The sequence below is a fragment of the Mastacembelus armatus genome, chromosome 5 (genome assembly GCF_900324485.2).
Source record: "Mastacembelus armatus chromosome 5, fMasArm1.2, whole genome shotgun sequence".
NCBI lineage: Eukaryota > Metazoa > Chordata > Actinopteri > Synbranchiformes > Mastacembelidae > Mastacembelus > Mastacembelus armatus.
The window spans coordinates 11,832,964-11,844,988 of NC_046637.1; the positions used below are offsets into that span (position 1 = coordinate 11,832,964).

The 12,025-nt window shown below is 40.7% G+C and overlaps 1 protein-coding gene across 1 annotated transcript in view; it reads right to left on the bottom strand.

Annotated features, from left to right (window-relative positions):
* Positions 1–10,226, bottom strand: part of gnai2b (guanine nucleotide binding protein (G protein), alpha inhibiting activity polypeptide 2b) — a 34,835-nt gene extending 24,609 nt beyond the window's left edge. Inside the window, exon 1 of the mRNA XM_026306706.2 lies at positions 9,374–10,226. Coding sequence (XP_026162491.1) covers positions 9,374–9,491 — 118 coding nt within the window. The 5' untranslated portion in view covers positions 9,492–10,226. The remainder of the gene's footprint in view (positions 1–9,373) is intronic.
* Between the last annotated feature and the right edge of the window lie 1,799 nt (positions 10,227–12,025).

Sequence of the window (12,025 nt, forward strand, 5' to 3'; positions counted from 1 at the left end):
GGCTGTCTTTTGTTCCCTGCCGGAGAATTGTTTGTTAATCTCAATTTTCAATGCACACCCAAAATGTAACAGACTTCTCTGGCCATGAAGGACCCAGTGGACATGACCAGTGAGGACAGACTGATCTCCAGTCTCCCGGCCACCGTGAGCGACATTATCCAGAACGCCCAGGAGTACTGGGGAGTGCTGGAGTTTTGTGCTGGGCTGAAGAAGCGGTTCACACATCCTCCGGCCTATGTGACCAGGCAGAGGGCAAACCAAATGCTAGCCCTTGTAGCCACGGTTCACTCTTTGATGGAGGAGTACCAGCGCCTCTGGGTCCTCATTGGTTCGGCTAGGGGGTTGTGTTACCCCCCTACAGACTTCCAGTTCCGAAGCCCTTCTTCTCAGTCCTCAAAGCCAGCTTCTCATTGCTTGCTATCAACGCCTACCCGCTCGCTTTCCAGGCTTCCCCGCCGGGTCTTCTGGCTACTCTGCCAGCTTTCCAGCTGCCGATGCCGGCTCCCAAGTCACTGAAGCAAGCGGAGGCGCGAGCCATCTGGCAGGAGCTCCGTCCTGGGTGGTCCTGGCTCCTTGCGACTTCACCCCAGTTCCTGTTAGCTGCATGTCTAACACTCCACGGCGACGGCGGTGTGGGAGGGGGTCAATTCCATCTCCAACCTGCCTACCATAGCCAGCTCCTCAGCCTGAGTTCCTGGTCCATCAGCCTAAGTTCTCACCCCGTCTGCCTGAGCGTCCAGTTCCCCAGCCTGCGCTCCATGTCCCGCGGCAGCATCGCCAGAAGGGGTGAACCACTTCTCTGAATTTCCAGTCCGAGTCCAGAGCTGTGTCACTGGAGCCCAAAGCTGTCTTCTCACTGGAGCCCAAGGCTGTCTTTTTGCCGGAGCCCAGAGCTGCCTTGGGAAAAATGAAGAGAAGTGTCCTGCATTTGGGTCCTGCGCCTCCTCCTCCTTCAACGCACACCCAAAATGTAACACAATTATGAGGACACATTCAATTAGAATGTGTCCTATATCTATAGGACGACTACATCCCCTGTAATAGCATTAATAATTGCAAAATCAGTAAAACAAATCTCTGAAAAGCCTTCAATCTGAGATATATTCAAAGAAACTACTGATGCCATGTGAGGGCAAGAAATAGTCAGGTCAGAATCAGGTGGCACTTACTGACTACCAGGTAATTCTATTCCCTCTGTTAGTGTTTTTTTCTTGTCTTACATTCAAATATGATGGGAAAAAACATGACCACTGTGAGTATGTTGGTACCTGCTGTTTTTGTAGAATGAAGAGAATGAAACATGTATTAACTCTATCATTCAGCATGAATATAACCATAGCAACGAGGCAGAGAGGGATGGGGACGAGACTGATTCATCTCTGTGAGCTAAAATAACCGAGGCAAACTATTTTAACTTCATTCATCAAAGACTTGTTACACTTTCTGAGTAAGGTCTTTACAATGCAAATATACACACTTAAAAGCAGTAAAGGTAAGTGTTTACATTTCAGAAGAAATCAGGCTTCTCTAGTTAAGTGTAGTCAAAGTCACAGATCTTTTTTTTTGTGTGTATTTACCAGAAAAAAGCACCAGCATAATGTATTTGCGATGCAGATGCTGCTTGTTTTTCTGCAGTGCTCGATGTGGCGATCCAACTCCTGCTTATACATAGGCATTTCACATCTTCCATTGGCTTGTTGCCTCGTTCTAGTGTTGACATTCTTGAAACTAATGAAGGGGCTGCATCACAGACTTCAGTGAGACTTATGTTACCCTGTAGACCTGAGAAGGCAACAAAGTGCGATTAATTACTCATACTAATTTGATTTTAGAACTGGCTGAAACGTCACTATTACCTGTACACCTGCTTATGACTTTCTGTTTATTAAATGTATGTTGTGGACATGTACAAATTTGATTTATCCTATTAATATGTGAGCAGTCAAACTCCTGTACATTTTATGAATTTAAGGTGTGTGCAGGCTAGTTGATTACAATGCCAAGAATCAAAAGTGAATCAAATCAATGAGTAATGCTGGAGTAAGGGACTTCAACTTGATCCACTCTATGTAAGGGTCACTGATCATAAAACCTATTAAATATTCTGAATGTACAGCATAGCTGCTGAGCAGACATTTCAAACAGCAAAACTACAGTGCTGATGCACTCCACTGGTAGACGTTTATACCCTGCAGCAGCTGGTGATGTAGGTGATGCAGACTAATTGCTTCACCACAAATGCTGACGGGAAATAACGCTGGTAAAGCCCTGTGCACATCTTGTTCCATTATTTTAATGACCAATTTCTGTCCCTGCCCTTAGGGCAGCACAGCTGGACACTTTGACTTTCACTGTCAAATTTATGGAGGTTTAAACTTGACCTTTGTCCAAAAAATAGTCCTTAATAGTTGTCCAAACGTCTGGTTTACAATACTCATATTGTTTCTTTCTCCTCAATTCTGAACTGCTGAAAATATGGATTATTTGTATATTTATATCATTTATGGCAAAATAGGTATCAACTCTTTGTAATCATATTCTATATTTTAACTGTCATTCTGCAAACATACAATATGTTTGTGAAAAATCAAAGGAGTATTTACTATATTAGTATGTGTATCTGAGTGCTACTGGAGATGCAGCTCTAAAGGTTTAAATACTGTACAGTATATCCAAAAGCATTTCATTTTACTCTGCTATTTCTACAGAAGATGAGATGTTTAAATATTGAGGTTCTACCATAATGGTTTCCTCTAGCACACATAGGAGTGTGCGACTGATAGATGACTGTAATATACCAGCGCAGTCACTTGCCTCCCTCTGGACCAGCCAGGCTGGTAAAAGATGTGCATAGACAGCCATAAGACACACTCCCCTCTTCAGTACGTGAACAGATTCAAGTTAGAAATCCAGTAGTGAATACAGCATTGTTGGTTGAGAGGTTCATAAATCACATCTGATCACACTGACATTTACAGTGGTCCACTGCCCTTTAAAGTGTTCTGACATCTTTTACAAACTGTAGCCAGTTACTCATGCCTGTTTTCAGGGTGAGCAGAAAATCATCTCCAGAGGGGATATCATGCACTTTCACCATGCTGTTTAAAGTCTAGGGCCTACAGTTGGCATATATTTGGTACAGAACTTTAATAATGTCAGATTTTATAAAATTATTATAAGTCAATAAATGATTTAATCCAGTATCTTCCAAAACATGCTTAAAATGATCTCGTTGCAAATTCTCACATATGAGAATTAAGGTGTTTTCAAAGTAAATACTTGAACTGTTGGCAGATGAACAATTTGATCGCTTTGTACTGGCCAGACTTTTCACAACATTTATAGTCTAATCAATTAACAGTTAACCTGTACAAATAACAGATTTATTGAAATAAAATTAAGTGCATTTGTTGACTTATGAGATATTTTCACTTTAGTGCTCTGTATCTCTTGTGAATTTTGGCACAATTATGCTTAGATTTATTGATCTGATACATAGGATTTCTCCATCAGAGATATCAAAGTGTCCTTTCCTAACCTAAACTGAATCATCAGTGTTTCCATTTACTTTGGCACATTGTATTTATTTTTTTAAATGATGACATAAGCCTATAAAAATCTTGTGTAATGCTTTTCTTTTCTCCCTTATTCTCTGTATCGTCATCTTTCATCCTTTATCTCACCAATATTCTTGACATTCCATCAAATTGGCATGCATATTTTTGTAAAACCAAAGATCAAAGGTCAAGGTCATACCAACTTGCATCCAGCGCCTCCTAGGGCAATGTGCTTTGGATTCGAGTGTAACTAATCTGGTTGTATTGACATTAACTGACATGCTGATGAGTCTTTCTCCTATCAAGACTTTGCCATTTGCTTTGCCCTCTTGCACTCTTCACCTACTGTATGAGAGAGGTTGAGTGGAATGTGAAAAGATGAGGAGGGAAAGGCATAAAAGAAGATTCCTAAATTATAAATAGGGCTGATAATGGAAATTTGATGGGAAAATGAAAGATGCAAAAGGATCAGGTTTGTCATCTGCACCAAACAGAAGATGATGATTGATTATGGACTTTGGAGCAGATTATGTTATGTTTATTTATTTATTCTTTTATAAAATGGTCTTCTGTAAAAATGTCTCCGTTAATTAGAAATAGCTCTCCTCTAAAATGTCCATTATAGCTGAAAAGGCTGCATTAAACTGCCAGATAACAACTGCAGGTATCACAAAGTCAACAGATAAATTTTCCCCTGCATCACACTACACAAATTCAGGATATACTGCAGTAACATATTATATATTCTAAATCACATATAGGGCCAGAGGGTGTTTTCGCAATTAACTCTCCATTTACACAGTCCAACACTATGAGGATAAACTCTGGAGAACTTGCAGTTAAAATTGAAAAGGCAGAAAGTCGACAACTACACCACAAAACGGAGTCACAGAGAAGAACGTTAAGAAATATATGTGATAAATCTTTGTATTTTGCTTCATCATGTCAATAAGAAAATCAAACTATATATATATATATTTTTTCAATCAAAATGTTTTGTTTTTTTCTGTATGTTTCCTACATAATAAATATGCCAACTGGGAGCACAGATTTATCCATTATTGTTATTATTATTGCTGTGTTTGTTTCTACCCCCCCTTATAATAAGTTACCTTCCAAGTTTCCTACTACTGACAAAACTTTTTGTGAAAGTAGTTGCTTGCAGTGACAAAACACCAAGAATCACAAAATTCTTCTTTTAATGTATTGCTGTATCACTGAGCAGACGGAGCTACTAGTTTGCCAAACATCTACCACGCTAAAGGCTTAGATAAACAAACACATACATGAAGACTGATTTTTGCATAAAGTATATATACTATGTATACAAACAGTACTGCATGCATATTGACAATGCTTTGTGCATTTATTTTTGTTGCTTTGTGGGTTGAGAAAATTTTAAAAATAGCAGGGGACTGTTTAATATAAAATACAGATGAATGTGAATCATTCTATTCCCAGCTTGAAATATAGCTTTCATGTTTTTTTAAGATTATAAACAACTGAGTTGTTAAATGCATACGGGGAAGGGAGTCTTTTAGAGGGGGAGGACATGTTTGCACAAGTATCATAAACACATAACCTCATTAGGAGTGTTGTTCTCACTTCCGCAAATACCAAACTAGACACGTAAATGCAGCATGTCATAAATCATCTGCATGTCTTAGGAAACATTCACAATTTGCTTCCCACTCCTTCAAACAAACACGCACACATGTGCACTGCCTCAGGGACACACACTATCTCATTCAGAGGCCTAAAGTCAAACAAACACACACACACACAGGCATGAAAGATGTGCCATCCCTTGCTCCTTAGTTTACTGTGACTCTGAACGGCTTGGCTCATGATCTCTCTTAAGAGACAAATCATTAAATCACCTCTGATGTTCTCTGAGAAGAAACCACTCTCTCCTGATGCCACCCAAATGTCAGAGGATTTACTGGACATTGTTCATTTTCTTCACACAGAAAGCTCATCAGTAACCGTCTGTGAGGGTGTAAAATCTCTATCAAATCTCTTTCACTCTCACTGTCCATCCAGAGATGAGAACTTCACAAGCACCCACAAACTGGAAGAATATACTTATGTATATTATGTGTGTGTGTGTGTGTGTGTGGAGTAAAAATGGTGTGACTGCAGTGAGAATCCATTTCTTGCTGGTTCAGCAGATAAATACACATACATTTGCTGAGGACTTAGTGGTATTCACCTGAGACATGACTAACAATACATAAGTATATTCTTCCAGTTTGTGGGTACTTGTGAAGTTCTCATCTCTGGATGGACAGTCTCACCCTGAGCTCTTCTCGCCATCAGGAGAAATGAGTCATGTCTGCTGTGAAGCACTATTATTATTGTCTGCCCGAGGTGGGAATTACAGATAAGCTGCAGTGGAGGCTGATTTATGGGGTTCAAAGGGATAAAGTTGGAAAAAAATAAATGTATATGCTCAGTAAGATTTCAGGGTGAAAATTTGTGGCAGTGAAATGGAAAGTGTCCCTCAGATAGGGGCATTTCTTGCTCCTTTAGATACTTTTAAATGTAAAAATTTTTTTTTTTTTAAAAGTCTTTTTTAAATTATAAATTCGACCATGGTGCTTCTGTATAGTGAATAGTAATTAACAATACACAAGTGCAACATTTTCACTTCAGGGCAGAAAATCACTAGAGAGTTACCTAAGGGTTGAAAACTCTAGCACTATTTGCATTTAGAGTATTATCACTGCTGCACAGTCAGAACCTGAAAATACAAACTTTAGACCAGCACTTATTCTATATTTTCTCTTACTGAGCCCAATTCCAGCTTCTTTAACCAATTCAAAGGGCTTAAAGATATCATTTCTACTGACGATGGGGTGCCCCTATCCATTTTAAGAATCCTTTTTAGTCCCCTCTACTTTTCAGTTGATTTGTCCAGCTGCCACAGTTCTGATAAGTGAAGATTATAAGGCTTTACAAGAAACAGGAAGGGCCTAATGGACTTTCTTTGCCTTGGACTTCAACTCTCAGGCTGTAGAGGCTCCTGCCCTACTGTCTGACTGGTGGAGGTTGCAGATATAGTCGGAAAAGACTTCAGGTACAACTTAAGCCTGGAATGAATAGTGAACAATTTAAGTGGGCCCCTCATTAAATGTAAGCATATGGGAAATACTGATATTTCATCAATAGGTAGAGTTCTCTAGCACTTATAATCCCCACTTCCTGAGATGTTGCATCATAGCTTTATGCAACATGGGTTTTTGTTCCTGGTTTCTGCTCTGTCAAAGACATGCTACATAGTCCGTCAGTTGCACAGAGAGCTCTTGAGTATGGTGCAACATGGTGAAATCACTGTTTTCTTACAACACTGAGGGCAGTAAGAAAAGAATTTCCTATGGACCTGTCAAGTTTTCTTTTTAGCCCTATGCTGAAATATAGCTGTATGTATCAGCCCAGAGGTTAGGGGATATGTGAAAGATCTTTACTATCTGGAAACAGCTCAACAAAATATTCATCAAGTTCATCCTCCTCCACATAATTTGCAGCTCACTGTCCATCCCCACTCCCTGCTGACACTCACCATCAGCTGTTACGTAAATCATTTAAGGAGCAATCTGGTTTGTTATGCACTTTGTGTCCTGAACAACATTGTTGACAAAGACTGAATTTACTAATTTTGCAAGAAAAAAAAAAGGGGAACAAGTTTTTTAGTTCCCCTAGAACTAAAAGAAGAAAAAAAAGCCCACAAAATGCAGGCTGAATGCTGCAGAGCCATTCAAAATTGGATGCACACCTTTCATGCTTCACTAGCTACCATCAAGTGACTCATCTTCTCTTTGCCAGAATGAGTTGGCATTGTCTCATATGCAAAGGAGACAAAAACAACCATTATATTGTCTACATAATGTCCTTTGCTCAACTTTAAAGTGGTCAGTCAACAAGCAGCAGCCTCCTGCATGTTGTCAGTGCTGTCAGCACATGGCCACTTGAAAGCAGCCTGAGGATGTTGTCACATTATTATCATTTGGTAAATTTTTTCTTAGGTTCTCTGCTCAGATCCTGTAAGCCACAGAAATAATTTCACAATGAGGGGCAGTGGCATTGCAGTGTAGCTATCACCAATATGATTTTGTGGTTCTGGTCAACTAAGAATTTGAGACAAGAGACGATGCTGCTTTACATAGTGCATAGATTCGTTAAAAACCTCTTCTATTTTCACAAAAAAGGCAGTAACTGAAATCTTTAAGAAGCCATTTTGTCAAAGGACTAGTTTCACATTTTGCGAAACATGGTTATTTGCTTTCTTCCTGTCAATTAGGCTGTCACCACACTCATATACTGTATGTTCTGGTTAACCAAGGCAAACAGCTAGCCTTGCCTTGTCAAAAGGTAAAGGTAAAGTCCTATAAGAATTTCTAAAGCTACCAAGACACTGTGTCTAAATTCTTTGGTTTTGGCTTCTTAAATATGAATAAGTCCTTTAGTGTTTTATGATGAATATCTTTAGGTTTTGGACTTAAATACATGAAGGTCTCACCTTGGACTTGGAATGGACACTTTTCACAATGGAGACATTAACAGACAATCAATTATAATTTGTAAAAAATCCTTAGTTGCAGCTTCGCCCAAACAAGTTCTGCAGCTCTAGTTCCACTTTTGTTTTTTAGGCTACTGTATTTTTAAAAGAATGTTCTGCTGTTTCTGAACAAGCTGCAGTGACGTTACACACATGGTTTCATAGATACACAGCTCATTTGGAAGTGTGTGTCCGTGTGTGATGAAGAACAGAAGGAGGGCAAAATCCAGCCATCAAGCTATTACGGGTGTAACCAAAAGATGTGTTTTGCTGTTGTAGAAAATAATTTAATCAAAATGATAAGTTAGAGTTTAATGAGAGGACATATGGCATAAAAACTACAATTACAAACTGGAGCTTTTGGTCTTTAGTTGGCAAACAGAACTTTATTTGCCAGCAGCTGTTGTGAAGATTTTCTCTCACAAACAGTTGAGTTGGACTCTTAAAGAAAGGACGTAACATTGTATCATTCATCATAATCCTTCTGAAGCTGATAATTAAAGAGCGAGTCTTTTTGACTGCAGGTTAGCAAAACTTAACAACCAGCCTTTCTGCACTTAGCTGGATCCTATCCTCTGGTAACAGCTTGGTACAGCATGATGACACCTGTCTAACCATTACAAGGGGAAGCGAGAACGTGGTAGTGTGTGGGAGGACGTGTATTTGCTGTGTGTGTGTGTGTGTCCAGCTCCTGCTTTTCTTTTTTTTTTTTTTTTTTTTACTGTTGTCAGCAGCCAAACACAAACAGTTCTGTGTATTTAAGAATGGTGACCCTGTTAATGTTTAGTCCTGGGCTACAGGTTCGCTATATTGAATCTAGTTTTCTGGGCTACTGGCAGCACAGAGCTCAGAAAAACTGCGTGGGATGTTGACATGATGTTGTCCCAGTTATAGCTTAGTATGTGGACGCTTGTGTTGGCAAATGAATACAGTGAAATTGACTTTTTTCACACACTAAAGGCCTTTGGTTTGCCTTTATGGAGGATTAACTCTATATGTTTTGATGCCACTATTGCTTACTGTGTGCTAGTTTATGTGATTAGATCCTTGTCATATAACATCACTGCCTTCTGCAGTGTGCCTCCACTGTGGTGACAGGGCTTTTACATTTGTAAGTTGATATTCCTCCCTTTCCTAAGCCCTCACACACAAAAGCAGTATCTTATCCAAACTTTCATTTTATGCACAGAGATATCTTTGCAGCCCAACATTCATCCTATTAGAGGAACACGAGGAGCAATCTCCAACCATTACCTACCTAATAAAAGCAATTTCACCTCTCTGGCAGCTTTCTCTCCGTCTTCTCGGAGGTTTTTGTCAATCATCTTTGATCTCTCCGCGGCTGCCTTATCCTCGGCGCTCACGGTGCAACCCATAGCTCCAAACGCAGGGGCGCACCGACCAATCGTTCAAAACAAACAAAACAAAAACAAACACAAAAAGACTTCAGTGCTGACGGTTTCAGTGTGCCAACCGACACCAGAAATAACGATGGTGCAGGTCTAATGTTTCCACCGCTGCGTTCTAAAAGAGGAAAACAGCTGGTGCCAATGTCTTTTACCGACGCGTAAATATAAAAAGCTACAGATCTCCTGCTTTACTTGATGCTGAGAGATGAAGCATCCAAATACTTTATTTTTATTCTGAGTCGCAGGCCTTTATCGGTGGTCCATGTCTGAAAGCTCAAAGCCCTCAGCAGCTCAGTCCTGCATCCTTTCACAGGCTCAGATGCCTGCGCTCGCTGATGATGGTCTTGGCCTGGTGATGAAGAAGCACGTCCCTCGCTCGCGCCACTTCTCCAATCCTTCTTTTTTTTCCTTTCTTTCTTTTTTTTTTTTTGGCTGCTTAATTAGTGCTCAGATAGACTGCCAGTGGCACTGCTAGAGATGGTCGATCAGCCACATCGACGTCGCTTGGACAACTTGTCGCGATAGTCCGCTTAAAACAGGTGAGCTGTCCGCGGTGGCTGGAGTGGAACCAATAAGAGGAGAAGCCAGCGAGGCGTGATTTGAGGAGTGCGGAGTGCAGACTGCAGTGGGCGCTGTGCCAGCTTCATTCCTCCGCATCTGTCACGGGCAGAGACTGTGACACGACAAGCTCAACGTTACAGCGTGGACGGAGCTGTTCTGAGAGCTGTGCGGGAGTAGCTTTGTCTTTGTAACGATAAAGGTCGGACACACAAATTTACTAATGTGACTTTCACATGTTTATAAAACACACAGGCCGATAGATGGATATGGGTTGGTGGACAGCGCCGCCACGTGGCCATATCTAGACGTTTTCTCTGCTAACTTAGGTCTACTATTACTGGCCATAAAGTAATAATAAGGGTAATAATAATTTAACACATTTTGAAATAATTATTTAACATCGATTCTTAAATATAGGCTACTTCTTACAATTCACTAAATCATTCTAAATAAGCCCTCATTATACCACAGTGGTTCAGCTATGGGAATGTTATTTAATTCATGGTCATTTCAAAGTTCTGCATTGTTTCAGTCTATTTTGAGATTAGGTAATATTTTACGCCTTTTTCCATTTGAAAAAAGTCAGAGTTAATAAGGTTTCAGATCCATTAAACCTCTAAATACAGTGGGTACGGAAAGTATTCAGACCCCTTTAAAATTTTTCACTCTTTGTGTCATTGCAGCCATTTGCCAAAATCAAAAAAGTTCATTTTATTTCTCATTAATGTACACTCAGCACCCCATCTTGACAGAAAAAAACAGAAATGTAGAATTTTTTGCAAACTTATTAAAAAAGAAAAACTGAAATATCACCTGGTCATAAGTATTCAGACCCTTTGCAGTGACACTCATATTTAACTCACATGCTGTCCATTTCTTCTGATCCTCCTTGAGATGGTTCTGCTCCTTCATTGGAGTCCAGCTGTGTTTAATTAAACTGATTGGACTTGATTAGGAAAGGCACACACCTGTCTATATAAGACCTTACAGCTCACAGTGCATGTCAGAGCAAATGAGAATCATGAGGTCGAAGGAACTGCCCAAGGAGCTCAGAGACAGAATTGTGGCAAGGCACAGATCTGGCCAAGGTTACAAAAGAATTTCTGCAGCACTCAAGGTTCCTAAGAGCACAGTGGCCTCCATAATCCTCAAATGGAAAAAGTTTGGGACGACCAGAACTCTTCCTAGACCTGGCCGTCCAGCCAAACTGAGCAATCGTGGGAGAAGAGCCTTGGTGAGAGAGGTAAAGAAGAACCCAAAGATCACTGTGGCTGAGCTCCAGAGATGCAGTAGGGAGATGGGAGAAAGTTCCACAAAGTCAACTATCACTGCAGCCCTCCACCAGTCGGGGCTTTATGGCAGAGTGGCCCGACGGAAGCCTCTCCTCAGTGCAAGACACATGAAAGCCTGCATAGAGTTTGCCAAAAAACACATGAAGGACTCCCAGACCATGAGAAATAAGATTCTCTGGTCTGATGAGACCAAGATTGAACTTTTTGGCGTTAATTCTAAGCGGTATGTGTGGAGAAAACCAGGCACTGCTCATCACCTGCCCAATTCAATCCCTACAGTGAAACATGGTGGTGGGAGCATCATGTTGTGGGGGTGTTTTTCAGCTGCAGGGACAGGACGACTGGTTGCAATTGAAGGAAAGATGAATGCGGCCAAGTACAGCAATATCCTGGAAGAAAACCTCTTCCAGAGTGCTCAGGACCTCAGACTGGGCCGAAGGTTCACCTTTGAACAGGACAATGACCCTAAGCACACAGCTAAAATAACAAAGGAGTGGCTTCAGAACAACTCTGTGACCGTTCTTGACTGGCCCAGCCAGAGCCCTGACCTAAACCCAATTGAGCATCTCTGGAGAGACCTGAAAATGGCTGTCCACCAACCATCCAACCTGACAGAACTGGAGAGGATCTGCAAGGAAGAATGGCAGA